Here is a 14,885-nt window from a genome sequence, read left to right as displayed (position 1 = left end):
CACAAGATCAGCACACCTGAGGCAGTGACAATTTAGACCTCAACTTCACTTAGGTCTCGTTTTACTAGTGGCAGTCTGCTGCCTTGAATATTTCTTTTCCATTCACCTTATATCATATGAAAGAAAAACATCTATCGACAGAGATCTTTCTTTTCCATCATACTTCCTATTACAGACCATTATTAGTACTAAGTATGGAAAGAGACGTATTTGTTACTGAGATCATAAAATCATGGACAAAATTACCATCAGAATATAGCTCCATAGCTGTACTTATGTTACATTCTCCATTGCTCCCACCCTCACCCCATTAATTATATATCAAGGATAGTGTTTCCTTTGAAGAATACATAATGGAAGAATGGTTCTAGATAACACTTTATTACTTATGCCAATCACGAAACACAAAGCCGTGTCCAGAGTGGGCTCTTTTACTTACCAAGAAGATCAAGGTTGTTCAACAAGTGCTCAAACATGCAATAGACCTCAGGATGTAGACACAACAAATGAGTGATGGTGGCCCGCCTGTGAGCAGGGTAGGGGCTCCCAGGGGCATACACATCCTCGACAACCAGTATCCTTCTGTATGAGCCCCTGGTGCTGGTTTTTTCAGATGAGGTGACTTTGCTTTTCACCGAGTTGAACAATTTCCCCAGAGACTTTAAACCAAGGAAGCAAGGCATCTTGGCACTGATTACAAAGAAGTTAGAAATAGATACCAGGCTCCCAAGAAGCTGTGCTTCTCCACAACTCTCCTGACTCCTTATTGTTTTTTTCTCACTGCCCAGAAAAGAAGATTAAGGAAGATGTATTTAAGTGATTACCCTCAAGAGCTTAGGTAGGGCTCCATATACACAGATGATCAGGTATAAAAACAACCGCTACCAGGAACTCAAGACTATGTCAGTCAGAGACATGAATGCATATTTAAAAATCAGATTAATATCCAGAGCAAGAGGAAGGACAGAGCTGCAACAGCTGAAAGAATTCACCCGCGGCTATTCCTAGGATATTCAATATCATCTGGTAAGAGTACTGTGAATAGCCATATCTATCGAATAGAATCTAAAAATGCATAACAGAAACAACTCAGGATAATAATTCCAAGTTCTCTAGTATTTCAGATCTCATGGAAGGGAGAGCTCAATTAAAGTTCTTCAGCTTCAACTAGCGACATATCTAGCTCCAGGCCACAGTAAATAATCCTTTTCATTTTCTAGAGGGAAAACCCCTCCCCCTAGTGTCATGAAAATCTTTCTGCCTCATTCCATTAATCCGAAAGCTAATAATATTCTTAATGTTGTTTCATGTGTTTTCTGTTATTGCAGAATCCCTAGAAGAATCACACAATGGAGACAATTATCATGAAGGTAGCTGCGTGTATTAATAAAGTTATAAGCTAGCAGAACCGTCACACAGTTAGGGCTGCTGATGTACAAAGGACAACCCTGGTAATGAGTATTTACCCTCTGATATCCACTCAGTAAGGTTAAGCACAATATGTGACCATCTATAAACACACAATAGTCACAAGTCAGAGTGAATAAAACCATGCTTCTTCTCCTGTCATTGGGCTATTATATTCTAATAGCCTTTTCTTTTCAATAAAGCCCTTACACACTTTAAACAGAATTGAATTATAGAGCTAGAAACGTCTTCAGAGATAGTCTAGTCCAGTGGTTCCCAAATATCACTGTGCAGAAGAATCTTGTGTAGAGTTTTTGAGAAATACAAAATCTGGGGCACTAGCCCAGACCACTGAATGGGATTCTTTGGAGGTGAGTCCCAGGAACTTATATTTTTCAAAGTTCCCCATACCAGGACCAACATCCAGGAAGCATTGATCTACTCCAGCCCTTTAATTTTAAGATGAGGAAGTAAGCCTTAGAGATGCTAAGTGACTTTCCCAGGACAACACAGCAAGCCCAGGGTGAAGCCAGGTCTCCTGACTCCTAAACCATGACTGTTTCTACCACAGTCGACAGGTCCTTCCACAAAAGCTATAGAGAGATGAAGCAGAGAAAGCAAATCTTTGCTTCTTTTATTATTAGCTCCTAATCTTTAATGCAGGATTTAGTAACAGAGTTCAAGAACCAGAGAATTCAAATTTGCTAGAATGATTCTAGGCCAATGGGAAGCACAGTGGGAATGGAGATCGACTCTGCCCCAAAGGCCATCCAGATTGGGCTGGAGCTGCAGAGGGTGCAAGTATGGAAGCTTCTGCACACCACAGTCACACGGTGAAATTTTTGTCATCAAAGTTTGGAAATTAAGCCCTATACCAGCATTGCCTCCAGAAAAGATCCTTCCAAGGTTTTCCTCTGAAAACAGTTTTCAAAGCGAGTGAAACAAGCTGTATGGGTTCTATTTCTTGCTTGTCTATTTTGAAGAGCCTTAGGATGTACAATGTGAGATATTTTATCAAGTGTTTCCCAAGGTATGGTTCCTGGACCAGTCTGTTTAAAACACAGATGCCAGAGGCCCATTGTAGACCTACTGGTTCTTCTAGAGTGTTTTTCTAATAAACATTGTAATATGGGAACCTCCTCCCTAAACCGTGAATTCCTTCTTCCTGTGGTTAGTTTCCTATAGACCTGTCCTTTGCAAACTGAGAAAGTGAAAAGGTCTATCTGCTTATGTGTGTGTCCACATGGCCTGTTTGTGAAACATATATATGTTTCTATGTAGAGAAGCTGGACGCAGCCGCTTTAAACATAGGCTCTAGTATATACTAACGATACACAAACATAGACTTTGGACAGATAAGATGACTTTTTTTCAAATCCAGCATCTTCCTGACCAAGCAAAAGTATAACTATTCCATGACAAAGTTATCCTGCCTTCTCGGTCCCTAAACTTGTCAAGCATTGCCCACTAAAACGAATTCTACAGCACTGACTCAGCTGTTGTTTCAGCAGAACATATTCAGGCCACACCTAAATTTCTGGACAAGTTTATAGATCCATATATGTAGTTAAAAAGCAGTTATATACTGATAGACTGTAAAAGGAAAAAAAATTAAATTCTTCAATAAAAGGATTATATATAAGAAGTTCTATCTATTTTATGAATTTTAGGTCAGGATGGAAAGTAAATATGAACCATAAAGAAGGCTGATGAGAGGTTGGTTTTCTTTTAAAGACAATCTCATTGCATATAAGTGAGAGGTACTGAGGTACTGAGTTCTGTCTCAGGTGGTGGAGAGAGTTAAGAATTCAGATGCTGGCTGCTTGGGAGCTGGAGTCAGCAGTGACATTGGGCACCCTTGAGCTACATTCCACTTTCCAGAGTGCCCAGAGTTCTTAGCTTAACCTCTTCCACATAGCTCATTGTAAACACCCAGCAGAGGCCACACCTCCAGTCTTAAAAATAAACTTTCAGTGGTATCTGCCTGACAGCAACCTCTTCAGCCATGAAAGCACCGTATGGAGGAGATCCTTAAAGAAGCACCAGTGCACCCATTTCTTCCACTGCTGCACCAACATCAGCCTCTTGCCGCAGCTCATGTAAAATTACAGTCACAGCATTTACAAAGCAGTAAAGTGGTTTCTGTGACAGTTCACGTGGTTATAAAACAAGGTATCACAATGCATTACACTACAAAGCTAATGCTAATTACGAATGTGTAATTTGTTTGTGTGGCCTGCATATCTTATCTAATAGGACTTTCCTAATGCTGCTAGCAACAGTTCCACGGCACCTGAACAAGCTTTTCTTCTATGATAAAAGATGAAAAGAAACTGTCAGTGGAAAAATGAACCAAGAGCTTCAACCAGCACTGAGAGGCCCTGAGCACTCTGCCTGTGCATACTGTAGGAGCTCAATAATGAGATGAACCCCAACCTCAGAACCAAGGATTTGGGGGTTGCACAGTGCTCAGGGGACAGATGCCTTAAGTACTGCTCTTAGTGTGCCAGTCACAGGTCAGTCCCTGCAGCAATTCTCCGCAAGTGAATTCTGACTTTAATTTATCCCATGTAACTATTTTTTTTTTTTTTTTTTTGCGGTACGCGGGCCTCTCACTGTTGTGGCCTCTCCCGTTGCGGAGCACAGGCTCCAGATGCGCAGGCTCAGTGGCCATGGCTCATGGGCCCAGCCGCTCCGCGGCATATAGGATCCTCCCGGACCGGGGCACGAACCCGTGTCCCCTGCATCGGCAGGCGGACTCTCAACCACTGCGCCACCAGGGAAGCCCCCATGTAACTATTTAGGTCTTTTTTTTTTTCAGACAAATGTCCCTCCTCCCCCTTTAAATCACCTGCTAAGATTTACCTGCTTTTTACTAAGAAAAAAATTTTTAAGAGAGAATATTACCACCTTTAAGATGCCAATTTTTATGGGATTTAGTTTTATAAGGAAATACTTTGAATTTACAGCCTGTGGCTTTATCAGTGACAAATAGCACTACTTGTTTTTCAGTTTTGGATTTTGTTTTAATCAGAAGTGAGCAAACAGAAGAGCTTAGCAAGTCCATTGAAAACACCTGCAGTAGTTCACAATAATCAGGATGATCTTTGCTGCTGAGCAGGGCAGAGTAAGCAGAGAAACAGCAGTTTTTTAAGTGGGAGGGTTCAGAGGAAGGGGCACCATCGACCGGACTTCCAGACGATTACGCCTCAGCTCGCTGGAGGTTCTCCCACTCCAGCAGCTACACCTGCTCCCTGCCACCAGCAAGTCTTAAGTTTAGTCCTTCTGTTCGCCTGCAACATTAACCTGGGCATCTCCTCCACGAAGCCCAATGTTTAAGGGGTCTTACCCATCCCTCCAAGGCAGGCTGTGATTTTCTGAGCATACTGGCACAGGCTCCTGTCTGGGTAGGGCTCCTCTGGAAGGCCTGCTTCGTCCATCACTCTGCAAGCAGCTGCCTCTCTTCCCGTAATGCCACCCGTCCAAGACCTGCTCAACACGGGACCAGCAGCCAAGCCCCCTCTTCCATATCATCTCCATTAATAATTCAGACGCTACATTAAATCTGCTAAGCATTTAGGATTGAGGGCACCAAGGCACTCGGAGGACTGAAGCGTAATTAGTTTAACAGACAGCAAGTGTCTCAGATTACCCTCTAACGATAACTCTCCGCAGGCAAGATTTCCAAATAGCAATGAAAGGCAGGCTTGGAATGCCTTCAAGGAAGCAGCCGCAGACAGGGATCAGCTCGGGGATGGTCACAGGCCTCCCTGGAGCTCGAACCCCGTGCGTCAGACAAGGCTGCCTCACGAATCTGTTCCACGGAGTCAGAGCACTAACGTCACTTACCACAGATCACAACCCACAAGGCTGGGGTCTCCTTCCGTTGCCGAAACTTCTCCTGCCCTGAACACACCCCATGTTCCCCAACCCTTAATTCTTTCTGTGCTTCTTTCTCTTTTCCTGAAATACCTCAACCTTCTCCCACCTGATCTTTCTGAAATTCCATCTGTGCTTAAAAATGCAGCTCAACTGCTACCTTCTCCATCAAGACTTCCAGAATCCCTCCAGCTAGAATTAATTTCTTCCTGTCTTGTCTTCAAAAGCAGCTCTGCCGTGGGATTTATTATACCCTGCCTTGTAACACGGTTACCTGTAGACGGCCTTATTTTCCCCACTGGTGCTAAGATTCTAGAAGTCAGGAGTCTTGCCTCTGTCATCCTGTCTCCTTCACGTAGGACTCTACACACACTAGCTGCTCAGGGCCTTGTAAACAGAATTTGACAACTCTTGATAAGTCACTGTAAAATACGAGGACACAGTACTTGGATAAAAGGCAGATATCAGGGGCTTCCCTGGTGGCGCAGTGGTTGAGAGTCTGCCTGCCGATGCAGAAGACACGGGTTCGTGCCCCAGTCTGGGAAGATCCCACATGCCGTGGAGCGGCTGGGCCCCTGAGCCATGGTCGCTGAGCCTGCGCATCCGGAGCCTGTGCTCCGCAACGGGAGAGGCCACAACAGTGAGAGGCCCGCGTACCGCTAAAGAAAAAAAACAAAAAACAACAACAACAACAAAAAAAAGGCAAAGACAAAACACGCTTTGGTCATTAAAAACTGCTTTAAGGGTCTGAGAACTCCTGTTCCCACATATGCAGCTTCAGGATGTGGTTATCCTCCTGCTGGTCAGAGCTCACCTAAGTGCCACTGGACTGGAAGGCACTCGGTGACACGCACATGCCTGAGTGGCCCAGGCCAGCTGTGGCCACAGAAAGCTGTCCCAGTGGTTGGTCATTAGGAGACAGGTTGTTCTTGCTGGTGGAATAAAAAGCTGAGCATAGGAAAGAGAAAGCCCGGCGTCAGCACTTTTCTGCACCACCACTGATGGAGGCGCTGGACCCGGAGCAGGTGCGTGGTGCCTGCCTGCTCCGGCCTCCCCTCCAGGGCCCTCCCAGGAGGGAGACTGCAGAGGGCAGCGTTTCCAGTGGCATGGTTTGAGGTATTCATAATTTATCTATCTCGACACAGAATAGCTCCGACTCACTCTGGCAAATCTCATGTTCACTGTCAATTTATTAGAAAATGTCAAGTAATCTATTCCACCCCGAACAGCCTACTTCCTGACTGTGCCATAACCAGGGCCTTTTGCTCACCGCATCTTTTCTGCAGATCACTCACCTCTGCACTTAAACTTTGACTTCAAAGAGGAACTCCCTGGAGTCTGTGGTCACAAGACATATGTAAGGTAGACAAGGAATATAACAGGAGATCTGCTGATGGAAATCAGCATCAGGCTTTTCTGCATCCTTTGCTTAAGGGAGCTCTCTTCATTCCACAAAGATATACTGAGTGTCACAATAGGACAGTCCAGGCGTTAGCTGCTTTAATGATGAATAAGACAAGGGCCTTCAGCGAGCATGGAAATTAGCCAGAGACATGGGCATGTACATGCCTAACTATAGTGCAACTTGGTGAATCCACCCCAGTGTATAGTTAGTGCAATAAAAGATGGGAGAGGGGTTTGGTTTAGATATTTGAAATATCTAGTGGTACCTTTTAAATTTGTCTTAAAAAATGTGTTTCAGAAAGAGATGTGGTTTATGTTTCAGATTTTACGTGGACAATTTTATGCATTTCTGTTACATTTCCAACAATAGCACACAAAAGAAGGCTTTCCCTCGAGGGAGTCCATGGGGCGTGTGTGTCAAGTGTGTTCCCTTGCCATGCTCTCAGTGCCATGCTCTGACGTTATGAAAGTGCCCGAGAGAGAAAGGATGGGTCAGCCTGGGGCTGGTGGGATTCTGGAGAATAGGGTGTTGGATCTGGATCTTGAAGAAAAAACTTATTAAGAAAAGAAGGGGACTAGGGTAAGACAGAAAAGAACAATCCAAACAGAATGCTCCACAAGAAAGCTTTATTCAGATCACACAAGATGACGGGAAGGAAGATCAGGGAAAGCTCAGGTCTTAGAAGGCAGAACCTATCCATCCACATATAAGCAACTCTAGTCAGAGAATAACACACGCACAAGACACGCCCCCCAAAGGCTGCTCACAACCATTCTTTTTTTTTTTGCGGTACGCGGGCCTCTCACTGCCGTGAGAGGAGCACAGGCTCCAGCGGCCATGGCTCACGGGCCCAGCCACTCCGCGACATGTGGGATCCTCCCGGACCAGGGCACGAACCCGTGTCCCCTGTATCGGCAGGCGGACTCTCAACCACTGCGCCACCAGGGAAGCCCTCACAGCCATTCTTTACAGTGTCAGAACTCCGGGAAAACTCTTGGCACGTGCCCACAGATGCCTTTCACAGTGATTCATTATTAACAGCCTCTCTCAGCACTTGTTTTTGTCCAGTTTTGTTAATCATGGCAGCAGCCCTGTGAGGTGAGAGGGTACAACCTCTACACGGATCCCCTGCAGCTCCAACTGAGAAACTGAGACCGGGAGGATACTCCATCCCTTGAAACTAAACTCACAGTCAGAATTAGAGGTTTGAAGAGAACCTACACTACCCAAAGGCAAATATGAGACCTTAATATCAATAAAAGATGCTCTTAGCCATTTTGAAGTTCAGGGCTGTAAAAGGTTAGAGCACAGTGTTGTCAATGTGGTTACAGATGAACAACTATTTTTCTAACGAAGGAGAATTTTGTTCTTTCCATAATCTGGGCTGATCTGGTGACTTTCCACTGCACCCTTTATCTGGAAGGGACAATTTATTGGATACAAAATTGGGAGTCTCTGACATGAAAGATGCTTTCAGGCAGAATCATCGTCCAGGCATTGTTCCATGTACTGGTTGTCAAAATAGGGTATGCAATACGTAAAAGATAATTAATTGCAGTGTAGAAAGAAAATTTTATATATATATATATGAGATATTATGTATATAAATATATACATAATATCTTATTCTTTAACATTTTAGAATATATGTATGCTTTAGAATGTATATAATATTAATATACAAGAGTATTATTTATTAGTAAATAATAAACATAAATAGGCATTTTTTTTTTACTGCTAAGGATGCAAAATCAAGAGAGTTTGGAGACCAGGGGTTATTCTATCAAAATAAATCATAAGGAAACCAACAAGAACTCAACCAGAGGTTAGTACTAAATAATGGATGAAACCAAAGCTAAAAATAAACAAAGGAGAACAACAATGTGGTGGGTAAATGCATGGGCTCTGGAGTAAGAAAACGTCCTTCAGATTCTGGCTTTGCTACTTACTGCTGGCAACCTCAGGGAAGCTCTTCACTTATTTAAACCTTGGTTGCCTTGTCTGTAAAATGGATATAGTAATAGTATCTACCGTATGTACCTGCTAAAGCCCCTAATAATTCCTAGAACATATGAGGCGCTCTATAAATGTTAATTCAAAGGCTGCATATTCAAATACTTACGGGACTGAAAATAGAAATGAAAACAATTGAGGCAGTAGTTTGGTCCTAAGATACCTGTGATACTTGTAGTAAGATGGGTGTAAAGTACGTTCCCCACCTAAAGAAGGAGCCACTATTCAGATCCAGCCAGTTATTGCTGTTTTGGAACGCCAGCCAAGGGTTACCAGCTGTTCAGATTTTTATGTGAAATATCCCAAGTTTCAAACATTTGCAAGTAATTCAAAACAAAACAAAACAAACAAACAAACAAAAAACACGATCCACATCCTCCCCTCCCCCGCAAAAAAGAGAAAGAAAGCAACACATGTTCACAGGCCTATCATGGCCTGTGGGTTACCAGCCTAAGTAAGATCTATGTGTCTGTTATTGCAAACCTATCATGTAAACTCTCCTACTCACCATGCTTGAACCAAACAGTTGTGGTTTATTTCAGGTACTGGAGGAAGGCAAAGGGGTGGAAGAATTTTAGAAGCATTGGAAGGTTTCACATACAAGATATTTTCTTACTTGCAGAATTGGATTTTAATTATGACATATCTGCTATGAACCACCACAAAAGTGGCCATTATTCCCTAACAGCTGAGTGTATGATACCAGCAGCACTTACTTCCAGAGCAAATTTTACCACCTTTTTTCCTTGCCACGAATGCAAAAGCATGTCCTTTCTCCATTACATTATTTTCTTTATACCTACATTATATAATCCTTTATCTCTAATCACGAGGATACTATTATGAATTCTACTCTGTATGTTTCCCCTTAATTTTTTGTTTCTTTTATACAATTTTTACCTACGGTGAAAAGCATAGATCTTAGGCGTACACTTCAATGAGTTTAGACAAATTCATTCGCCCACGTAACCCACACCGCTCTCAAGGTATAGAACACATCCGTCACCTCAGAAAGTTCCCTTGTGATCTTTCCCAGTCGCTCTCCACCTCCACATCAGAGGCAACCACTATTCTGATTTCTCCCACCATTCTTCTCATTCTAGAACTTCACATAAATAGAACTATCTAGTATGTACCCTTTCGCCCCCAGCTTCTTTTGTTCAGCATGTTTTCGAGATTCATCCATGTTTCTCCATTACGTTTTGCCTCTCACGTTTCCCCCAATGCAAAAATCATAGCTTCTCTCCAATATGCTATAAATCATAAACTGTATGTTCTTATCCCATGGTAAACACCATATCATGAACTTTGGGAATGGGAACACACGCAAAACCTACTTTTGGAGTCTCAAAGCATACCACTTTTGACACCATGTCATTGGTTGGGGCAGGCCACGATGTGGGAGCTGCCTAGGCAGGCAGTATTGGGGGTTGGGAGAACTTCAGGCTGTGTCATATTGGAAGGCGCAAGTGCCTGAGGGAGATAATCCAATGGAAGAGTTGCCTGTCTGCAAATACTGAGTCAGAAAGAGAAGTGGAAATGGGGAAGCAACCAATTACGCGTGATCATTTCGGAGGAAGAAGGGAAGGGGAAGCACCCAGCCTAGGTTGAGATGGGAAGAGAGGTGGGTAAGTCTGACAACCAAGGGGCAAGTGGAGTGAGACAGGGTTATTAGTAGATAAGGAACACAAGATCGTTCTAAGATCTTCCCACAAATCTAGGGTATCCTGCTGAGCCACCGCTTTCTTGCATGGATTCATACACCCAGCCGCTCTGAGGATGGGCGGTGTTTATAGGAGGTGACCCCACTAGACAAGTGGCCAGAATAAAAGGAGGTGGATGCTTAGCAAGGGGGAAATAAATTTGTAATGTAAGGGGTTTTGTTAGAACTCCCAAAGGTTAGAGCTTGAGTGACTGGAAAAAAGTAGAGCCATTGAGAAAAGAGACGTAGGAAAGAGAATGAGTTAGGGTGGAGAAGGTGATCATTGCAGATGTAATATGAGTTTAAGATGTCATCAGAACATCCATGGCGTGGTAACCAGCAGGAAATGGGGCACGCTGCTCTAGCTCCCAGGGGAGAAGTCACAGCTGGAGGTGTCAATTTGGCAGCACCCACCAAAGTGAGGGTTGGGGCCGTGGGAATGGATGAAGGAGAAAAGAACTCACTGGACCAGGAACTCCTTGAAAGCAAAGGTGGTCTCTCTCATTTCTGTGTCTGTTTCTGGGGAGATGCTTCACAAATATTTATGAACATTGGACCTTAAAACGAATACTAGATGTAAGTTATCTGGGAAAATATATTAAAATTGCCCATATATACTCAATTTACTGAAATTGACCCTCTGCACACAAATGCTCAAACCTCTCAGCTCATTGCACTAACTAAATGATTCAACTCAGCAGGACTTCCTAGCATTCTAATTAAAGAAGCATACATCTTATTGACTAAAATTTCCAGTAACAGCATAACGCTATTGCTTACCCTGCCAAAAAAAGAAGAAAAGCAGTTAAAAAAAAAAACACTTTCAAAAGACTTCAATTCATCCTTCAATTCAATTCATCCTTTAAATGTAGTAATTAAACTTACCTAAGAGGATACAGGTTTGCAGAGAACAGATTCAGAAAAATACTGGATTCTAAAGAATATGCCCCCTTCCACAATCCGCTTCATAATTATAAATGTGCACGCATCAGTAAAAACGTGCACAGAAAAATCTGAATGCGGCAGAGACCGTGATCTGTAGAAGGGAAATTCAATCAGCATTTATTGAGCATTTCTTTGTGCACAGTTCTGTAATAGGTATAAAATGGAAAAACAAAGTGATTTGCTTTTCATTTTCTGATGAAAACCTAAGTACTCTTTAAAGGCTTTCAATATAGGAGCTCTCAAGACAAAGCAAACAAAAATAGCCTGAACCAGGATGAAGTGAATGGTGGATGTCTTCAACAGATGGATCATTTGGAGCTCTGTGTGTGTGTGTGTTTCTGGTATTGTTTTATTTATTTATTTCTCAGGAGGAGAGAATGCCTTGGGACTATTCATTTTTAAACTCACATTGGCATATGGAGAAGCAGGGTGGTAGGGGAAGGATGCCGCAAAATAGAGAACAGAGCAAACGGTAATGCCTGAAGATGTAAAAGGATAGGAAAAGAGTTTTTTAGGAATAAGAATTACAAATGGCTTAAAAGATCAACATGTTAAGTGAAAAAGCAATTATACATTTGAAGGACCACAGAATCCATGAAGTGGATAGAAACACAGTCAACGAACATAGATTGAGGATCACAGGTCAAAGACAACATCACACAAGGTTAGCTGTCCAGCCCCGCTCCTGCTTCTAACCACATCTTCCCTACATGCTGTCTCAGTTCCCCTGAGGTTTTCCCCATGAAGCTTTCGCTAACCCTACGGCTCTATGAATCTGCCTGTCCTAAACTGCTACTTCCCACCCCCAAAGTATCAAAATGGATTTACAATTGAGGATCAAGTTACGTCAAATACCTTCTTAGTTACAGTTGTTCCCATTTCAGCTTTTCTGTTATAGAAGTAATATACTTCATTAGAGAAAAGTTAGGAGATGCTGAAAACTATTAACAAATGGAAACAACACAGTCCTACCATCCAGAAATCACTGTTAATTCTTCAGTATATTTTCTTTCAGTGATTTTCTATGAAAATCTTTATTTCACATCACATTACATATGCAATTTATAACTTTGGCTCACTGAAACTTTTCCCCGTGTCATTCGAATCTATCGTTATGACTTTAATATTAAAATTTTAATGGAACTATATCTTACATGCAGTAGTTCACAAATCTCAAGTACACAGCTCAGTGAGTTTTTTCATGTGTACAACATGTAACCACCTCTCAGATCAAGATCTAAAACGTTCCTGACATCCCAGAAGGTTTCTTAATACCCGGTCAATGCTACATCTCCTCTCCCTCTAGGAAACCACTATTCTGACTTATAATAGATTAGCTTTGCTTGAATTTGAACTTCAAGATGTATGTATAGCATGTACTTATCCATGTTTGGCTCCTTTTACTCAGCATAATGCTTGTTCAATTCATCCATGATGTTGTGTGTATCAGTAGTTTTGTTTTATTGTTGGGTAATATTCCGTTGGAAAAATACACCTCAACTACACAACTAATTTATCCATTCTCCTGTTTTGGGACATTTGGCTTTTGGGTGGGGGGCTATTATAAATAAAACTGCTATGAACATTATTATAGATGTCCATTAGTGGACATACATGCTGATTTCTCTTGATTATGTACCTAGGATAGAGTGGATGTATGTTAATTTTTGAAGGTACTCTCAAACACTTTTCCAAAATGACTGGTTCAGTTTATATTCCCACCAGCAATGCAGGATAATTTTAGTTGTTCCACATTCTTGCTAACATTTAGTATTATCAGTCCTTTTAATTTTAGCCATTCTGCCAGATGAATAATGGTGTCTCACTGGGGTGATGACTAATGATGGTGAGACTTTTTTCATATGTTTATCGGCCATTTGGGACATCTTCTTTTGTGAAGTAGATGTTTTTGTGAAATATGGATTCTCTGCCTTTTCCTTATTGATTTGTAGGAGTTCTTTATATACCTTGGATATGAGTACTTTTTCAAACACAATGCAACTACCTTCTCCTAGATGGTAGCTTGCCCATTCATTTTCTTAATGATATCCTTTGATGAACCATTCCTAATTTTAATAAAATTTTAATTTAGCGACTTTTTCTTTTTTGGCTAGTGCTTGCTTTTGGTGTTTTTTTAAAGAAATCTTTGTTTAATGCACGCTTATGAACATTTTCTCGTCTGTTTTATCCCAGAAATTGGTTTTAGCTTTTATGTTCCATCTCAAATTAATTTTTTAACATCTTTGTTGGAGTATAATTGCTTTACAATGGTGTGTTAGTTTTCATATATATTTCATACATATATAGGGATATATGTATAGCTGATTCACATTGTTATAAAACAGAAACTAACACACCATTGTAAAGCAATTATACTCCAATAAAGATGTTAAAAAAAAAGAAGACAATAGTTTAGAAGCTGTAGAAGATGAAAATGGAGAAAGTTATTATTTTAATGTATTTATTAAAATAAAACTGCACCATGAAAGAACTTAGAATTTGCCATTCCTAGTCATCATACCTGAGGTTAGCAATAAAATTAAAAGAAATTCCTGGTAGGTTTTAAGAACATCATTTGAAATCCCCTGAGTTTCTTGGAAAAATACCATTTTTCCCAGGTAAAATAATCGTATAAATCCACTCTCACTGTTACTGATTATTACCTTACATTTTCTTTTAATTTGTTACACACATTATGTTTTCTTGAGACATTCTCTTTTCTCTCAATAATTTCCTTTCTTACTGTGTGTTCACAGAGAGAGAGAGCCACAGACAAGCTATGAGAAAAAGGATTAGGTAAAGGATCTGCTGGGAAACTTCCTAAGATCCAGCCTTCCAATAAACTTACAGATATTCTATCTCGTTATGAAGAAGAAAATTTATTTTTAGTCTCTTTGTGAAACTCTCAGAGCATTCATATAAATGTCTGATTTTGAAGATTTTAACAGCGTGTTGCCTCCACAGTAACATTAAGAATAACAATAATTAAGATGGCTAAAAGAATTTTTAGTGCTTGTCATGTGACACGCACTGTACTTTAGCAGTTTTATTTTAATCATATGTATGTAAAATCAGGAGGGAGTTCATTTACCTTGGGAAAAATCCTCCTTACTTTTGAGACTGGTTCCCTCCCTCTGGGATCACCCGATACATTGATGCACTGTGGTCACCTGTCTATGGCCATTGCTGGCCCCTGAGCACCCCAAGGGAAGAATCAGAGCTGATCTTCCTCATTGTTGCATCCCCAGGTCCTAAGGCAGCGATTGGCACAAAGCAGGAGCTCAATAAATAATAAATCAAATGAGTGAAATAAAATAATACCTTTCAGACCCCTTCTTCTGTGTACATTTTGACATTTCCACCAGGAGGGAAAAACTAAGATATCTGAGAAAAACATGAAGCTTTAGAAAACTCTTTTTTTTTTAGATCAACTATTTTACTACACAGATATGAAGTAGTAATAAATAAAAATGACAAAGTGAACAGTGTGATAATTATAAGAATATTAGAATGGGTTTGCTTTTTTAAAATATG

The 14,885-nt window shown here is 41.2% G+C and overlaps 1 protein-coding gene across 4 annotated transcripts in view; it reads right to left on the bottom strand.

The window, feature by feature from the left end:
• Positions 1 to 14,885, bottom strand: part of ABLIM1 (actin binding LIM protein 1) — a 318,168-nt gene that overhangs the window by 202,856 nt on the left and 100,427 nt on the right. The window contains exon 1 of one of the 4 annotated variants that reach the window (XM_079899552.1): positions 440 to 3,309. The exons of the other annotated variants lie outside the window; for them this stretch is intronic. Within the exon in view, the coding sequence (XP_079755678.1) occupies positions 440 to 683 (244 nt within the window). The 5' untranslated portion in view covers positions 684 to 3,309. Of the gene's footprint in view, positions 1 to 439; positions 3,310 to 14,885 lie in introns of those variants that run through there. 4 annotated transcript variants of the gene reach the window in all.

This window comes from Stenella coeruleoalba, assembly GCF_951394435.1.
Source record: "Stenella coeruleoalba genome assembly, chromosome: 16".
Taxonomy (NCBI): Eukaryota; Metazoa; Chordata; class Mammalia; order Artiodactyla; family Delphinidae; genus Stenella; species Stenella coeruleoalba.
The sequence above is the reverse complement of the archived record's forward strand: the minus strand, read 5'-3'. Positions and strand labels throughout refer to the sequence as shown.